At 42.3% G+C, this 19,168-nt stretch overlaps 1 protein-coding gene across 1 annotated transcript in view; it reads right to left on the bottom strand.

Moving 5' to 3' along the window:
• The window catches only part of ITGA2 (integrin subunit alpha 2), a 70,330-nt gene extending 56,655 nt beyond the window's left edge, over positions 1–13,675 (bottom strand). Inside the window, exon 1 of the mRNA XM_069776302.1 lies at positions 13,540–13,675. Within this exon, the coding sequence (XP_069632403.1) occupies positions 13,540–13,585 (46 nt within the window). The 5' untranslated portion in view covers positions 13,586–13,675. The remainder of the gene's footprint in view (positions 1–13,539) is intronic.
• Positions 13,676–19,168: the final 5,493 nt, after the last annotated feature.

Genomic DNA, 19,168 nt, shown 5'->3' with positions numbered 1-19,168 from the left:
TCACCTTTTTTTCCTTAACAGTACGGTGTTCGCTTCTTGAAACAACTATCAGCTATAAAACAGAAAAAGTTCGCTTTATAATTCAACTAAGTGACCATTTGTCTTCGTGAGTGAGCATTCACGCCAGTAACGATGCCAGGAGAGGGAACAGAAAGAGCCCCTGTTGGCAGCTCCCCTCTGCTTGGTAGCACAGCCACAGCTACAACTGCTGCCCCTTCTGCCACATCCAACAGGGCAGCAGACCCTGACAAACCCAAACCCAAAGTCATCAGCATGCTGGGGGATTTGGGGATGGAAAGGGTAAGCATATAGTCACTAAAGAGCAAGGCCACGACCTGGCATTATGGTAAAACCAGGACAGTACTACATGCATTCTTGCATGGGTTTTTTTAGTCCATTAACTGTTTTGGAAAAAAATATTTTAAAAAATCCCACTGGATTATTGTCTGCTTCCTGAAGCAGTTTCATAGATTGGCAGCCAGTAAGATGTGTACAGCCTACGTTGCCTTAATTGCTCAGTCTACCATTTTTTACAGTATCTATTCTTTCGAGAAGAGGGCTTTACTTTGCCCTTTATGTTAATCTGCTCCAAGAGAGGCACTACAAATTCCACAATGAAAAATTTTCGCTTGGTCTCAAAGATTTCTTCCTCCAAAGAACACACATTGGCAGGGCCCTGAAGCCTGTCAGACCCTGCTGGGGGCAGAGAAAAAAAAGGGGCGGAAGGGATGAGAGAACTCATAACTCTTGCTTTCCGCTGGCTTTGTCTCACAGCAGACTGCACACTCTGATTCAAGCTTTCTCCATGACTGAAGTATTTCTAAGAGCTCTCTTTGGTGTGGATTTTCTGGTGTTTCGTACTGTGCAAGGTCACAGTGGATGTCCTTAGTTGTCAGGGAACTTGTAAAAGCACTTTTGTCTCACTCCAATACCCAAATGGTTATTTTTTTCATACGTCTGCAAAAATTTGTTGAAACGGGCTCACAGGTTCCAAAGTTAGTAAGGGGGTACAGGCACCTACAGATACCGTTCACAATATAATCACCTACTGTCCTTGAAATATTAGGCAGCAGGTGGAATGAAGGCAGGAAAGGAAAGTAATAAGTTATGAAAGAGGGCAGTCAAGTAGTATTTGCTTCATATTAAATATATTTAGTGTTACTTTACTGCTTTTTATTAGAAGGCAACAACATTTTGGTTTAAGAGTAAAGTTACTCCCTTATTATTCAGAATATGTTATCAGAGCAATAATCCAAATGGAATTAGTCAACTATTCTTACAGAACAAACAACCCATAATTTGAACAGCTTTCATAATACATTGTGCTTTGAATGTTTTCTTGACAAGACTGTGAATACATGAAGAACAAAACAGGCAGCATGCAGTTACTTTATTCTATTGAATTACAGTGCAGATGCTCTTCTTTGTGGGTTTCAGAAGCCACAGAGCAATTCTCACTGCAATGAGCTTGTTCAGGGAGCAAATCTGCCACCAAAAAAGGAAACACTTTTTTTTTTTTCTTTTGCTAATGTATTAGTCTTCAGCCTGATCCACTTTACTGTATTGGTACATGCATTGTGTGCATGCACAGGTAATCACATCAAATCAAGATCCTTTCATGTAAAACAAGTAATTCTATATTGGTTGCACCGTTTGGGGCTTTTCTGTAAATGAATATAAATATAAAATACCTTTTTGCTATATCTTTAGTATACTCAGTCAGGGCTATGTGGAATCCAACCCACTTAATGCAGGGAAAATAGAAGACTACTTATAACTCAATTTGGAAAAGTACATTAACCTCTACCAAATATAGTCAATGTAAGTCATAAATATTTTCTCATTAGTCTTCTTCTGTATATTTACTTCTCTATTTTTTCTAATTTTTTCTTCAATATGCACAACCTCATCCGTATATACTCATAATGGCAAGTAGGTATCTTCAGCTCATGCATTGAAACAGCAGTTTTCTAATCACAGTTAATCTGTTTTTATTTTAAATGGAACAGATTTCTTATTGAGAACAACCTTCTAAATCAAGACAACATGAATCTCTGACAGGAATCAAAAGGGGCAAAGAACGCAACTGGCAAGACACTGGATTTTTTGTACTAAAAGTCGGAATATTTTATAATCCTCACTTCAATTACTTTGTTGATATTTCATTATGTTTACAGAAGCCTTAAAAGGCAAGTCTTCATTCCACTGCTTCATCTGGTTTACCTTCTTTTATCTTGAGACCAATGTTTTCCTCACATCAGCTACAATATCTCAAACTGTTTAATAATTAACGAAGATTATAAAGTTTAGTGCAGAAATAAATTATAGGCCACAAAAACCCACCCCAAATCAAAACACCCAGAAGAAAAGAAAAACAAAGCCTCATTGAGTAATAAATCCTCCCTCCCGCCCTTTTCCTCCCCTCTTCCCTCCCTCCCTCCCTCCAACAAGTTTTCTTAGCTTAGCTGGCTAACTGCTTCTTCCTGGAAGTAGGTCAGCTTCCAGCCTCAAAGCCTCTGGGTGCGTGAAAACCTGAGTCACTGCCTTTCAGTTACAACTGCTTATGATCCAAGAAGCTGCACTGAAGAGTTACCAATAACCTGCTACAAAAGCAACCCAAACATGATACGACACATAAATTGTGAATGAGAAACTGGAGAGATTGGGATAACATGGCTAGGTGCTGTCTAGTTTACTGTTCTGGCACTGCTGCAAAGTAAGAGATCTAATTAAATTTACCCATGACTGCATTACTTACTCTGAAAGACTTTTCTTTCTCTTGGTAAATCCTTATTTGTGGCCCACACATTGCCCTCCTTGGCTCCCAGAGCAGACAAATAAGCTCCTCTTCATCTGGAATTAAGAAATCTCAACAACCTACTGTACACACAAGGACTGATTCCAAAGTAATGCTTAAGAGCAGTTCCTGCAAGACTGACAACTTCCTACGTGTTTTTAATAAAGACAGCAAGTATTCAAGCCTACTCAGATTTAATATCCTGGCATGTTTCCATCACTAAGTTCAGTAGGGAAAAACGTTTTTACAGAAAATCCACATAAATTGCATCTTTTTAATATGACCTACAGTTTTTCTTTTATCTTGGCACAACAAGCAGGATTGTTTTAACTTTGCCCTTAGAGTACCACAATTTGTTCTCAGCAATACCACAAAGAGATTAAAAGTACATGAGGCTAACAAACTGTACACACATATATGTTATATATGCAGTTAAGTCACTGGCTTCACAAGTAATGATGATAAAAAAAAACCTTCACATGCTTCCCTGTGATAAAACCTGACTTTTCAAGAGGCATTTCACTCCAGCAAATTCTCTTCCCTTGTGTCCTCATTATCAGTTGTTTGCCTGTTTATAAAACCAGCAGTATTTCCAAATATAGTCAGAGAAGCATGAGCCACATTAGGACTGTAAGAGAGGAAATGCATGTCATCACACAGAAATTGATGTGACCACTATCTCTATACCCTATTTGCCACATTTGCTCGTCTCAGCTGCTTATGAAAACATGTTTGTACAGAAGAAAATGCATGTTTGCATGCAGGTATCAAGAAGATGGGAAAGCAACCAACGGCATCTGTATTTCCCTACCCATATCACACTCTAGGCTATATGAAAATTCAAGCGTATTATAACATATTAGTGTATTGTATCATATTATATGACTGTTAAATGTGACCTGAAAAAGCTAAATTAGAAAAAGGCAAGAGACCTGCCATCACCATCGATCCTTCTCCTGCTCCAGTTCTGCAGCCTGCAGCATGAGGACTGCAGTAGCTTGAGAACAACCTTGCCACCATGCCACTTAGGACACTGTGTTTAGGACCCTGTTCCTCCCTCTCAGTTTCTCAAGAGCTAGCCAGTAGCTCAGCTTTCTGCGCTATACGCAGACAACCCCAGAAACAAGAACAGCCCTCAGCTGTAAAAAGTTTGCTACATCAGCTTCCTGAAGAAAACCTCCAAAGCACCACAGGATATATAATACAATAGTTGGAAGAGCTATAATTATCAGAACTTTTGTTTTCCTATGGCAAGCTTAACAACTATTTCTCTCCCCTGATTGCAATGGGAGCTCATGGCCTGGCAGCCTGAATGGTAGGTAGGTGGCCCCAATCACTCATCTGAAATTCCTCCTTAATGCACATTGAAATGATCAATTCTGGCACCAGATAGGACCTAGGCAGAATTTGGGCTCATTAAAATGAGGAAAACAATCCCGGAAGCCCAGACTTCAGTAGCTGCCTAACCCAGAATGAACTTCAAATTATGTATCACTTAGGTATCATAGCACAAAGTTGCATAAAAATTTATAACGTGATTGCGGTGTAGAGGCACATCTGTCTAAGAGCAAGGTATCCTACCCCACTGTAGATCCACTCTGATATCATGGCCAGAGGTGATGAATGCTTCGTGATTAAATAATTTCTGCTCTAAATAATTAAATGATTTAAGTAAATAGTGAAATAACATCTTTTTATGCACTGCCTATTTACCAAATGTGAATTGCATGAGCACTCCAAAAGGGCCAACTCAGGACTCTCCTCTCAGTGAAGTGCCCCAAATGTTAGGCCACAGGCAAGATGTGTCTTTGCTTGCCTGCCTGGAAACACGAATATGCATCCTGGGATGAGCTAAGACCTGGCTTCAACAGCAGAGGTAGAGAGTGCTTCTCCAACTACTTTATTGCCTGGTAGCAAAGACACTTCTGGAAAATTTTGAGAGGCGAGTCTACATCACCGTGAGCCTCAAGGGAGAATTAAGCCCACATTTTCCAGGTGACTATTACCATCACTTCTCAGGCAGCTAGTTCTTGAAAAAAAGCTGAACTAGACACCTACCTCCCAAAATTCTTCCCCACCCTTGACCTCAGGGGAAGGAGGCACCTCATGCAGGTGCCCGAGAAGGATGGAGTTCAAACACTCCCCTCAACCCACGGCTTAACTGCAGGAGCCTTCCTGCTTTGCAAGCAAATATTTTTTGTGCACTTTAAAAGCGGCTAAATGTCTCTGTTGAGTCCAAGGCACCCAACTCTGCAGTCCGGGGCACAGGGACCAGGTTCAGGTGAAGTGGGGCTGCAGCATGCACTCTCCCAGCCCTCAGCCTGCAGACTAGACTCTGGTATACCCAGATGCCTGTGGTTAGGTGGGTGACAGGCTGTATCTCTAGTCAGAGTTTGGAAAGAAGTTATCTTTGTCGTAAAATGCAGCCATTGTACATTTGGGGGTCAGTGAGAAGGGGCCATGCACATTTAAGAAGAGTTTTCTGGAGATAATACTTGCTTCCACAAAAGCAGAACAGTTGCTTTTTGTCTTCAGAGAAGCAAAGTCTATTGTAGCTATCAACTTCTCAGAAAGACAACTCCAGAGACTCTTACAGTATTTTTTTACTGTTCAATATGATGAACCGGCTTTGGGCAGTTTGGAAAAGAAACAAAAACAAAAAAAAGAGACAGTGAAATGAAAGGATATTTAGCTAGAGTCCAATGGATAACTATTATTAGCACAGCTACTAAAGGACTACTATCCAAGCAGTGCTGCTGGATTTTTTCCTCTGTTTATTGTCCTGCCTATCTTAATAAGAGAGTTACTTCATTTTCAGTCATTTCTGCTATTCTAGATTTGACCTATATGTATTTCAGGCATATTTAAATAGGAACTCTATTTGGTGAGCATGGTTAGATGAAGTGTCAGGCCACTTAAAATTTTTTCCACTTAGGAAAGGTTAGCTAAATTCTAATTTAAGAAATTTCAGCTAAATCTGAATTTAATTATCTATGAATCCAACCGTTCTATGTGCATTTCAAGTACTGCATATAAAGATAACTGAATTTTACACTACACAGTAGAAATACTGGATTAAACTGCTCTCATGTTCATTATTAGAGCACTCACTGTCTTATTAGACTTTACAGTTAAGAAAGCAGAATCAGTGAAAAACTATTTAATAAAATGTTCTGCCTGTCTTCAGCTAGCAATTACCTTTCACCTCAAATAGAAAATGCAAATAAGGATACAGGCATAGAAAACATTTGAGTCACACACCCTCCACTGCAATGATATTTGGTAACCACCTAGGACACACCAGTTGTCTGGGGACAAGATACCTCACTTGCTTCTGCTTCAGCCAGGTGTTTATCAAGAGGATTCTTCTGTTTTACTTTCCTTATTGTTATTATTAAGAAACCAGGCCACTAAAGCTTGACACAGGCTGCCCTGATTTGGACACCTACACAGACATTTACCCAAGAGAATGGGATGAGCCAAGAGTAAATTTAGGCTTAAAGTCCGGTAAATTACTGATTTGTTGTTTTAGCAGATTATCTAATGAAGTACGATTTCTTACCTGGTGCGCTTTTGCAGTTGAAGGGAGACATGAACACAACAGTGACAAGAACCGAGAAGTGACTGCCGAGTATGTGGAAAAGGCAGACAACCTGCTAGCTAACCCAGCCGGTTTACCTGCAGGCAGCTGGCTTACTACAGGCAGCATAGAGCACGACACAAACACATCCCTCAAGAAGTGCTGGGTTCACAGCTTCTCATAATGGCATCCACTGCTGCACTAAGCTCACGTGAGCCAAGCGTCGGTCAACTAGTCCTCATTCAGATAAGAAGTCTGATCTTGCAGTTGGTTGAGGTAGTTATTTACTGGGTAATCCAGTGGGTCAGGCAGCCTGGGCATCCGCAGCCTTATCGTTACATACAGCTTTGTGTTGCAGCCTTAACACAGCATCAACTGCTGCCAGCTTTCTTGCTTAAGGGTCACTTATATTTGAGATATAGCTAGACAGGCAGATAGATAGATTGGTAGATAGATGAAAGGTAAAAACCTCATTCAATCTTTTCCCACCACTACTCCCATCCTCAAACTCTATTGTTTCCTTAGGTATTTCTACTGTGTGATACGCTCCCTTCCAGAAGTGTGTTGTTAACAGTAATTTTCCTCAAGATTTCTTCATTGTCTGTTCTTTAGAAATGACCAACCATATCAGCCAAGGAGATTTGTGTGATTAAAAAGACACCCTGTATGAAATAAAGGAAGAATGATGAACTTGGAAGCAGGATTCAAAGGGCAAAATAAATCAGGAATAAGGCAAGAGAGTTCCACCAGGGCTGTGCATAACTCCCAAGCCCTTCACCCTGTCTACCAGTAATTTAAAAAGGACAAAAGAATCCGTGACATTCATCATGTGTGACATTCAACCATGCAGATGCCATTCTGTTATGAACAAAATGTCTTTGCTCATCCTGCATTCAAAGAGTCTGTGTTGATCTTACTTCTTTGCCTGTATAATTCCTCTTTTAAGTCCTGAATAATATGCAAGTCTTACTAGATTTTTTTAAAGAATATGCATCTCCAAGAGAAAATAAAACTACTTAGTCCTTTGAAGATCCTGAAATGCTATTCAGGGACTAATTCAAAGTAACAATTACTAGCACTCAGTATATTAAGTTTATTTGGTAATTCAGAACTCCCAGCCTGATTTGGAAGCGATGGAAATGCTCACACACCTTATGTGTGAGCTAGCTCCCTAGGCTCCACTACAAGACTTTAGTATTCTGCACCTCCAGAAAACGAGTGCAGCATGAGCAGGAAGAACATTATCGCATATTGCTTTGCAGGGATGCACTCACACTCAGTTAACGTATTCATTTATTTATATTACCCTTTTATCGGTGCCTTGAGAAGGGGACAGCTATTTAGCACAGATACATGCTAAAGGTTTACAAATAAAAATCCTTCTCTGTTATCTTTCTTAACAGAAATGAAAACCAAGGCTGACACAGTTCTCTGATGTCCTTGACTAATTTGAATGGGAACAGTACAGCCAATTTTTTTTTTTTTTTTTTTTTTTTTTTTTTTTTTTTTTTACACAAAAAACAAGCTTATCAACTTGCTTTCTCTCGCCATCCAGGGCCTGAAATCCTAACACAGTGCAGTATCACAGGGCCAGAGATCACGATATGAAAAAGAAGTCCTGTATTTTAAAACTGCTAATGGAAATGTCCTAAGCCAAGCAGATAACATGTGTTGGTATGCAAGTACATGGCTACGCCGATGAGAATCCAGTCTGTGTCCCGTCTGCATGTCGGCATGGTCACCATGGAAATGGGAACCAGCCTGCACAGAGCCTAACAAAGGGAACTTTTAAATGAAAATAACAACACTGGATAGAGACTGCCCAAGATTTCTGCTGGGGAAGATGACTTGCTTTACTTGTCCGAAGATGTGGAAATTCCCTTTTACCTGCACTAACCCTAAAGGAAAGTATTTTATTCACTTTTAGCTGTTTTGACATTAAGTCATTACTTTGGCAGTTCCAGTTATTAGCCTTCATGAAAATACATTACATGAAGAACATGAAACCCACTTTCATTCATTCAAAATTAACAATAGTGAAGAAAGACCACAATGAATAACATTTATATAGTGGCTAAGTAACACAATAAAACCAAGGAGCATCAGTCCTTTTACTTCTTAAATGAAAATTCTGTGTCACTGAATCAAAAAAGCGAAGAGCAACTCGAAAATTGTTCCAGAGCCAGACAGCACACAGTTAAAACTTGTTGATAAGGTCTTATGTTGACTTTGCCCAAATTATGCACAAATAAGTATGAACTGTTAATGGGTTTAGGAGTGTAATGGTAATACCCTGTATGCTTTCTAAAATAAACATCGCTTGTACAAAATACAAGTCCTGTAATACAGTATGAATGAAGCCTTACTCCAATGCACAATGCTGTGAAAGGCGAAACTCAAAAAATAATATATAATAATGCTCCTACTATCTGACAAACTCTCTTAAAGTAGAAAAAACTAGAGACAGTTTTATTTTAAGAAGAGTTCACATTTGGGTCCTGCTTTCAAACAATCTCTAGATTTTAGAATGGTTTTGTACATCAACATTACTCACAAATACAATAATAAAACAGCAAAGTAACAAAAGATGATCACAAAGAGGGAGAAAGGCAGAAATTAAGATGAGTTGTACAGCTTTAAGTTGGTGTATGTGCATGTGTGTTATGATCATATGCTGCATTTTGACCTGGACTTCTGGCTTCATTTATTGCACCAAATGTGCAATTTTCACTTGCTGTTCAGTTATTAGTTTAGTCCTTGCTGCTCAGTACATGGCCTTGTACTTTTTATGTATACTATTTTAACCTACTGAATTAACAGCTTCCTTGTGGATTCATCTCTATGTATCTTGACCACAAGCATACAAGTATTTGCAAGTGACAGAGAATTTATTTTTCAACACTCAAATAAAATGAAAGATCATCCTTAGGCCCAATTAAAAAAAAAAAAAAGAAAAGACAAAAAGATTAAGGTCAACATTACCTACCACTTTTGAATATCTACTGATACAGCTAAAACCTTATTTTTTCACAATACTTAGCACATTTGAAATACAATTTCCATTAACTTCATTCACAGCTGTGAATACACAGCAGCTTTGCATGTCAAGATGCACTTCCACGACCAGCTCAAGCCAGTGGAAGTGCTGGCTACCAGCAAGAGGGAACTTTTCCAGCTTCCTTCTGTCCTCTGGCCATGAGTTCTGACTGTCCCCTATGGAAGCGCTAACACTTCCATGAATTGCTCAAGTGAACAGGATCAGTTTAGCTCATCTCCAAAACTGACCTGGCCCAAAAAAGGGAAAAAATTACTCAGGCAAATGGGTCCCTGACCTGTTCCCCAGACCGAGCCCCAGAAAGCGGTGAGAACATGCAATCAGGAGCGGACGAAATGTCCTTGCAGCGTCAGCCCCACATTCAGGTCAGCTTAACCAGATCGTGAAAATGCAGCTTCAGTTTTGAGAACCCCTGGCTGAGCAAAGAGAAAGAGAGGAACACAAAAGCTCCAACCACATGTCAAAGATTTGATTTAAATGACTCGCCTGAAACTGCACTCAGCTTTTGTGACAAAAATGGGAGAGAAAGAATCCAATTTTGCAAGGGAAAAAAAAAAAATATTCCTTTCTCTTCATCCTACCTTTCTTCCTCATTCATAGAGCACCTTCTAATTTCAAAATTAAGCAAGGCAGGAGTCCCAGCCTCTTCTGTGATCACAGTACCTTGCCCTGTCCGCAGGCAGCGACAGCATGATGCATTGATGCACAGAAGGGACAAATCCAGGTTGCTAACTTATATCAGGCACTTCCTAACTTTTGCATGTTAAACTCTGTTCTTTTATTACAACTTTCATCCCAGTTTAAAGAAAAGTGATCTGAAGAAAAAGACTACGTTAATGGGGTCCTCTCCTATCCCTTTATACAGCTCTACAGCCCATTGCCAACAAGGTCCCCAGAACAACAAGATGGTTTTAATCAGCAAGGGTCAGATAGGTACCAAACAGAAAAGGGTTTACACTTGGAAATTCCGGATTCCATCCAAAGTTCCAGAGAAACCCCACCCTCCTAATTTCAGAAAGGGCTGCTTTCTCCTCCAGGCTGCCTGGGTCCCACAAGGAAGCTTGAGAACTTGTGGTCCTCAGGTGGTACACCTGTGGCCCGAAAGGCATAACCCTTATTTAGCTGTGATTTTTCACAGTTATACCGTGAGGGATGTGTGCTTCACAGAGCGGGGATTTTAAGAACATGTCAGCATTATATCATTCATGTCCTGGGTTGCTGGAGGAAGGTGTGTGATGGGCTTGAATGTGAAGGCCTGCTGCAATAGTATAGGTGAGGTCACGCTAAACTTTACTTTCTCCACTAGGCATGGTCCTCCAACGCTATCACTTGAGAACTGACTCCAAAGTGAATTATTGTCATAAAAGGGAGAACAAGCTGATTCACTCAGACCCCAGGAACCAGCTAACAGCATGCAGTATGGACAATCAGCAGACCAGGATCCAGAAGCAAACTGGAAAGCAAACTGCCTCAAACAACAATGGAGACTGCTGTTAAAATACCAAATAACATGAGAACACAAGAGAAAGAGTTTGTACGTTTGCAGGGTGGACTAGACCTCCCAAAGAAACAGCTAAACCCCACTGCAACTCCAACAGCAGAGGAAGTCTGACCGACCTCCACACCAAGGATGAACAGAATTTATGTTAGAATCAAGCTGATAAAAATAGATTTCTTTCCAGAGGAATGCAGTTTTCCAAAGATTTGTTACTTGGCGAAATTTAGGTAGATTTTCAAGACAATGCAAATAGCACCTTCCTGCCAAATTTCAAATCTATCCTCTGAAGCACAAGGGCACTAGAGCTTTCCAAAGAAAATGTTACCAGAATTGAGCCCAGGAAAGCTACTGTATTTTCCACTGGCCTCACTCTCAGAAAGAGCTGGGCTATTTTGGCTCTGATTTTTAAGTACAGGCTAAGGAAAAAACTGGATGCTTAAAATGTAAATTTAAAGAACTAGATGTGGCAAATTCATAAGCAGCTAAGAGCTGTGTGTTACAACGGAAAGCATCAGGCTTTGTTGTATAGGTTGCCCTGTAAGTCCTTCACTTATTCCTCTTAACATAATCTACTTCTGTATGCTATATACTTTTTGGTCAATGAGTAACAAGGTTGGTAGCTAAGTCATATTATCAAGATGGTAGTTCTATTGCATTTCTATTCCCTTCTTCCTGTAGCATCTACAAAGTCTTAGTGACTTTCCAAACACAAAAGTACACACCAACAATGAATAACCCACACCTTTACTAACCACTGTATTACCTTTAGTTGAGTTTGCAGACACAACAAAGCAATACCCCTGATAATTCAGAAGTTAATATACAGACATAAAATCAAGTTTAAAATAAACTTGGAATATTTTCTTGAAGTACTGACTAATTCAGCTAGGCTAGCCCAACTAAATTCAAGAATATCGCCTTTGAAAGTAAAACAGTTCATGACAATTCAATCAATTTGAAAATGATTAAGGGAGAGTTACAACACTACCACCACAGCAGGACTCCAAACCGCTCAGGGAAAGTGCTCATGTGCTGAAACTTTCTTTTCCCTGCCACTTCCACAAGACCAGAAAGGCCTAAGTGAGTGAGTATCAACTCAGCAATTACATTCGCTAACATCAAATGTCATGACACATCTGAAATCAAAATAATGACAGCTTTGAACTGTATAAATGAAGACGAATCATGGACAGTGCCTGAACAAGGCAGACCTATCCCACTTGTCAGTCTCATTGCCAGGGGAACCCTCCTCTTGCAATCAGTCCTTATCTTCTGCTTTCAGCACCGCTCTACAAACCTTTGCAAGTCTTAAGACCCCATGAATTACGGGGCATGTTAACGGTCCTGGTGTGCAGCAACTGTAACCACGAGAATAAAGGTTGGATTAAGAAAAAGTTCAGAGTGAACGTTTTGCCCACTGATACCTTCAAGAATTTTTTATTTTTAAGAAAATTACCAGGTTGTTTGTATACTGTGTATCTCATCAAAGGTTAGTATTTCAGCGTTTGACTTCATACCCTGCAGCCGCACATTCCACTGCGGTGCTCGCTATAGTTACTGAAAGAACAAGTTGGAACAGCTCATCAGTGAAAACTCATTTTTATGCTGCTTCTTCAGCGACTTGCTAATTAAGGGTTTGCGAGAGTATACAGTAATATTAAAACTCTGAAAGTGCTTGGGAATTTGCTCATGGCAAGTGAATATGATGGCTTATTATTCCCAGGAAAAGATATGTAATGGCAATTTAGTCAGCCAAGAGAAGGAGGAGATGGTTCAAGTTTCCCTGTCCTTTTCCAAGGAGCGACATCTGCCCAACAGGGTGGGAACAGACCTACAGGACTCCTGCAAATTAGGAACAGCATTCACAACGAGCATACCATCCCCTTTAAAAAGGCATAACCACCATATCCCTGTAAATTCACGCATCAAACTGCACCCACTCCCCCCAGCTCCAGCGCACGCACGCTCCGTGTTACGGAAAGGCGAACTCCCCGCCAGTCCAGCAGTTTGGGGGTTTAACCTGCTTTAAAATCGCCGCCGACGCATCGCGCTCCAACGCGCGGCCACAGCCACACACGCTGCAAGGCCCACAAACCGCCCAGGCGCTCGCAGCCCGGCGCTCACCGCCCGGCTCTGCCCCCTCCCCGGCGCCGCGGTGAGGGGCGGCCGCAGCCGGAGGCGACCCCCCGCGCCCGAGGGGAGACCTTCCGAGAGCTGGGGGGCAGGGGGGGGGAGAGAGACCTTCCCAGAGCTGGGGGGCGGGCGGGAGAGACCTTCCCAGAGCTGGGGGGCGGGAGAGACCTTCCCAGAGCTGGGGGGGCGGGAAGAGAGACCTTCCCAGAGCGACCTTCCCAGAGCTGGGGAGGGGGGAGAGAGACCTTCCCGGAGAGACCTTCCCAGAGCTGGGGAGGGGGGAGAGAGACCTTCCCGGAGAGACCTTCCCAGAGCGGGTAGGGGGGAGAGAGACCTTCCCGGAGAGACCTTCCCAGAGCTGGGGAGGGGGGAGAGAGACCTTCCCGGAGAGACCTTCCCAGAGCGGGGAGGGGGGAGAGAGACCTTCCCGGAGAGACCTTCCCAGAGCGGGGAGGGGGGCGGAGAGAGAGACCTACCCAGAGCGAGGAGCAGCGGCGGCAGCGCCGCGGCCGCGGAGCCCATGGCGCGGTAGGGAGGCCGAGCCGGCGCCGCTCCCGAGCTGGCCGCTTCCCAGGGCGGCACTGAGCTCCACCTGCTCCTCGCCGCCCCGAAATACCCCTCCTCCTCCTCTTCCTCCTCCTCCTCCTCCTCCTCCTCCACGCCCCCGGCGCTTCGCGGGTGAGGAGCGGCCGGAGGCAGCTCCCCCCCCCGCCCCGCACCCGCGGTACTCGCCGGCGGGGTCCCGGCGGTGCCCTGCAGCCTCTGCAGCCGGGTTGTCCCCCTCGGTTCTCCCCGTCTCAGTCCCTAGAGGAGACACCCGCGCTGCCCCGGCGGGCGCTGCCCAAGGCTGCGGGGTCGCTCCTCGGCGCTGCGCTGGAAGGGGAGGGCTGCGGAGGAAGGACCTGCCGCCTCAGCCCTGGGTACCCTGAGACAGCGCTTGGGGCGGGGGCGGAGGGGGGCGGCGGGTGTGCATGGGGTGCCTCCTTCCGAGCCTCGGAGTCAGAAAAGTGCAGAGCCGTGGTAAGACGTGGATTTGCGTTACAGCGGAGAGTGGCTGTCTTCCTCGAGTGTTAAATGGCACGTTGAGTGACTCTGAGGCTGTATCTTCTCCTTTAAATGGAGTTCCTGCAGGATGTGTCCTCAGCTATGCAGGAGCGTAACAGGATCCAGAAGCCTTGCCGCACAACCGAGCCGAAGTAGGCAACGATGGTGAGGATGTATTGCCTGTGCAAAATACTGTCTACGTTGGCTTCGGTGCCAGGCCAGTAGCCAGGGGAGACAGTGTGAATCGAAGCCCGTAAAAAAAGGGAGGTGAGGATTTCAACTCGCTAAGAAATCAGGAAGAAGTGCAAAGTGCAGGGTACCTTTGTGCTGTGCAGCCTTCAGCCTATCTAGCCTTGTCAGCGCTGTTTGAATACTGTGTGTTCAGAGTATTTGAGAAACATTCACTTTCTCCATCCCACAGTTCTGGTAAATATCAAAATCTGTGGCGCTAGCTTTTCATATGGGATGTATTCTTTTGTGTAACAATGATTTCTGCTGAATAATTCTGAACTTCTTGGCATTAACGCTGTGTAATGAAAAAGACAGTTTGCATGGAAAATTGAAAGAGAAGTGCTTCCTTCCTTCCCCTTTCTCAGCATCTAGGTCATCGTCATTTAAGTGTGACCGCACCTTTTATCTCAGGAGTGCTATAAAAGTACGCATCTTCTCTCAGTTTCTTATTTCTTTTTAACATCCTGAATCTGAACTGGAAGTTAAAGTGAAGAAGCCTGTGAACAGGTGGCGTTGTTCAACAGGTATTTATTTGGACGTTGGTTCTTTATGGACATCGTGTAGTTCAAGAAAACTCCGCCAGACGTTAAAGTCATTGGTGGAAGTACAGCGGGGACCTGTCCCTGCATAACTCACATTGATTTCTTACATGTATTTACTCCTTTAGGACACACAGGCATGTTACTCATCCTAACACATGAACGTGCACATGGACTCGCCGTGAGCACTTCCCAAGACACTGTCACTTCCAAACTCTGAATCCCTCGGTCAGACGTTACCAGAAATGACTCACATGTCTCTCAGAGCGGTCCCTGGGTTTCTTCTTCATGGTGCCACAGCAGCCCTGCAAACTTCAAGGTGCAGCGGCTACCTCAGGCAGAAATGTCAGCTTCAGTACTGAGTGTGATCCAGTGACCAGCAGGCGAATTGTCACCTGGAGAGCAGCTCTAGCCCCTTCTCTTCCCATCTGCGCTGAGTGTATAAATATGTGTGCAGCTCTGGGACAAGGAGGAAAATCCATACTTCCACAAGGAAGAACACTACTTAATGGATACTAATTAAAGGACAATAACAACAACAAGAAAAAAATCCAAAACAGAGAGAAAAATGTTTTCTTAATAGATGAAATAAACCTAGAATACCCCTCTGTCCCACCCTAAAATAACCTCTGCAGACTAAGATGTCTCAGTTTCCTAAGAACCAATGTCTTTGATTCAGTTTCATCATTCTAATTCTAAATATACCCTAAGGATATGAAACTTTCTTCCTCATCCAGACACAATGTTGAAAAATAGTTTCTCACACACAAAGGCCGTCTCCCAGGGTGTTGCTTCTCAGACCAACATTTGTCAGTATCTACAAAGAATAGGTCATAGGAGAATAAATACCGTGAGAATTATTGTATGCGTTAACAATATTCCCTTAGATTAATACTTCTGTTTTAAATATATTATAAGGAATTTGATAACAACCCTCATAAATCCTGAACTGTATATTGCATATTATAGAAAACAAGGTTTTCTATATTGTGCAGTATTTCACCTTTTTGATGCTTTTCAGTTATTTTATACATATTACACTTATTCAGAAAAAGTTTTCTTTATTATAGTTCACCTACGCTGACACAAAAAATCATTCAGAGAACAGTTTGGTTAGTGCTCTTTACCTCTGCAATATAAAATGGGGCCCGATACACACCGTTTGCTCTACATGTCCTTGTTGTTTAACAATGTGTTTTATAGCAGCCTGTTGTGTCTGCTTGTCAGTGATCACAGGGATACTTGCCAAAAACTCCGTATCTGCCTGAGCTAGTTTGCAAAGTTTCAGGCTTGGTTCTATGCAAATACAGATTAATTGCACATTAGAAAAAAACTACTTTGTTGGCAAAGGCCAAGCAAACTTTCTTCTTCACAGTAAGGACTGTGGGAAGCAAGTCGCTTGATCAGTTCCAATACGAAAAGATCACTATAATTTTTGCATTTTCAAGAAAAATTAGAAGTTGCAGAGGGAAGATACTTGAGCAAATACTTGATTTTTAAAAGATACTCTGGTGAACACATACTTAATAAGCAGTTTTACTGTGGAATTTTACAACTAGTAGGTGTTATCCTAGTTTTTTAATGTGATGACAAAATGTACAGTTAATGCCAACCTTCTCAGAAAAACATTCAGGTATTTCCATTTTTGTCATCTGTGAGGGGTGGCCACGGCATCAGAGTGTCTGTGGTATGTGCAAAACTGAGGAATTTTTTGTTAATGTATTTCTGGGAGGGGCTCTTGAGAAGGTGCTGTAATTTACAGACAGGAGGCCAAGGTGTATGGCTCCAGGTCACTCCTTTGTCTGAAGATGTTAGAGGGAAGGGCTACCAAGTATCAGTTATTATTTTTGGCAGACACATGATGTCTGTAATAAAAATGTTACATTAAGGGCTGTGCTGAAGGAAAAAAGAATAAGCTACTAAAAAAAAAAATCAAATCTAAAAAGGAAATGTTAAAATTAGCCATGAGGATGTAGTTTAGACATTAGTAATAATTCAGGTTTGGAATTAAACGGGAAAAGGTCAAAAATACACAAATGAGATTTTAGGAATCATTTAGGCAATGAGTAGAAAATAAAACAGCACTTTGCTATGGTACTGTCTAAACCACATATTTTTAACATTTTGTGCAATTTTTGTGAAATCATCTCAAAATGCCACAGTAGAACTAGAAAAAGTTGAGGCAGAGTAAGGAAGGTGGGGAATAACCTCAGCACCGGGGCTAATTAAGTAAATTAGGACTCTCTGCTCTGAAAAAGAGATGCTTTTAAAAGAACATAGTAAATATATACTAGAAGGGGCATGGATCAGGCTGATGGTGTCATTTGTACTCTTATTGTCTTTTACAATATGTGAGGGAGCGATGTCTGATGAAGCTACCACATAGCAAGATTAGCACAAACAGAAGACGATTCTTCTCCTGGGGAGCATGCAGGTGCAGATTGTAGTGCTCTAGGGTGGCAGATATTTAATGATAACCTGGGTTCCCACTCAAGGTTGGGCAAGAGAAATCCGCCAAGGATTGCTAAACACATTGAAACCTTCCCAGCCTATGAAGACCTTGAGCTCCAAAAAGGCTGGAGGCTAGAAGAGTGCTTGTGGGAAGCTGGTTGCCTGCATGCCTTGGTCTTACACTTTTCCCATGGTGTCTGCTTTGACTGACAGAGACAGGACTTGCTACTGCATAGACCTTTGGTCTGACCCAATATTAGTTCTTTTATGTGTTTCTGCTGTTGGGCCAATTTATAGTTTTCTATTCAATTGATTTAATTATAATAAATAAGCAGGAAGACAGACTTCTTAGTACATATAAGGATTGGTTATTTTTAGTATTTAGCTCATTCTATGATTTAATTTCAAGCCATTATTGAGAATATCATGGCTGATTTGACTTTAAGAGATATATTTCTGTATTCTTTGTATTGTATTATTAAGAAGATTGTTGCTTTCCCCTACTGGGAATCTGCAGAGAGGGCAGAAGATTAGTGACAGTTGAAAATACCCTGTAGTCTCGCTTACCTTTGAAAGCCTCTGCATGCAAAGTCTGGACAGCTAATTCAGGCAGCAAGACTCCCTCTATGTAGGTTTCAGAAATACTATGCTGCTGACTTGAAGGGAAAGGCGGTCATATAGTTCAGGAGGACTGGAGCGTCAGACACCTGAAGTAGTATGTAGCATTGTAGAGTAATGTGTAAAGTGATGTGTCGAGCCCCCCTCCCCAGGCACACACACTTGCACATTCTGTGTGAAGCAAACTGAGCCCAATGTTTAGTGCCTGTTCCGGACCTTAGTGTTCACAGTTGAAAAGTTGCAGGGTACAGCAGTTAACAGATCATGCCTGCCATAGGGGATGTGTTCTTTCTGTCTCACTCTTTGGCTGTGCTGTTAAACCAAGGTAAGTCTGGATTCAGTCATCTCTTTTCCCAGCTGTGCATTCCAAACTCCACTGCTTGTGGCGGCACTAGCACTTGTACAAGGGTGTAACGAAGCAGTCAGGGGGTTGCTGTGGCTGAAAGCTGACATACACACACAGAGACAGACACAAAGGAAGTTGCAGAAGTTACAAAAGCAGACAAAAGGAAGATCAGTTTAAAATCCATGGAGTTGCCTCTTTTATCTCCCCATGCATCTCAAACCCTCTGAGATGTTCTCTGAGAATCATCCAAATCCACTTTGGGAAGTTGTTTTTTTTTCTTACATGGTTATCCAGAGTAACCTACCTTACACATGCCAACCCAGAGTAAAAATTTTAAACCAAGTAACCTGTTTTCCACAAAAGCTGTTAAAAATGAACAGAAAAGGGCTAATAGAGATGACAAAGACTCAACGTAGACCATGGCAAAATGTTTGAAAGTCTGGCCAGGTCAGCATGCACTTGGTTTCTTAACTGAGTAATATGAACCTTGGAGGGACAAAATGGGATTGAATAGTGAAGAAATCAGGATTTTAGGGAGAAAACACAGCAGCCGTAGGTAGTTCAGTGCTCCTTTTCACTACAGGCACAGACAAGTATGCCAGTGTTCTGATCTGAAGAGCAGTCCTGCAGGAATAATATTCATGTCCTTTAAAGTGAGGCTGTCCTCTGAAAAATAAATATTAAATCGATATTCAAGACAGGGTTCAAAGTAAAACCTTCAAAAGGCATGTAGTGCAGGTGTCATATCCTTAGCAATAGCTGTATCATGCTCCAGTCTTGCTTCTGATCTGCAGCACTGCTTCCTACTCTAGATGTACCAGCACACATTTACCCCTTTCATGCTGTTTTGACTGAACTATGTCCTGCCTAGCACAG

The sequence above is a fragment of the Haliaeetus albicilla genome, chromosome Z (genome assembly GCF_947461875.1).
Source record: "Haliaeetus albicilla chromosome Z, bHalAlb1.1, whole genome shotgun sequence".
In the NCBI taxonomy this organism is placed as follows: domain Eukaryota; kingdom Metazoa; phylum Chordata; class Aves; order Accipitriformes; family Accipitridae; genus Haliaeetus; species Haliaeetus albicilla.
This window is presented reverse-complemented; position numbering and strand designations above follow the sequence as displayed.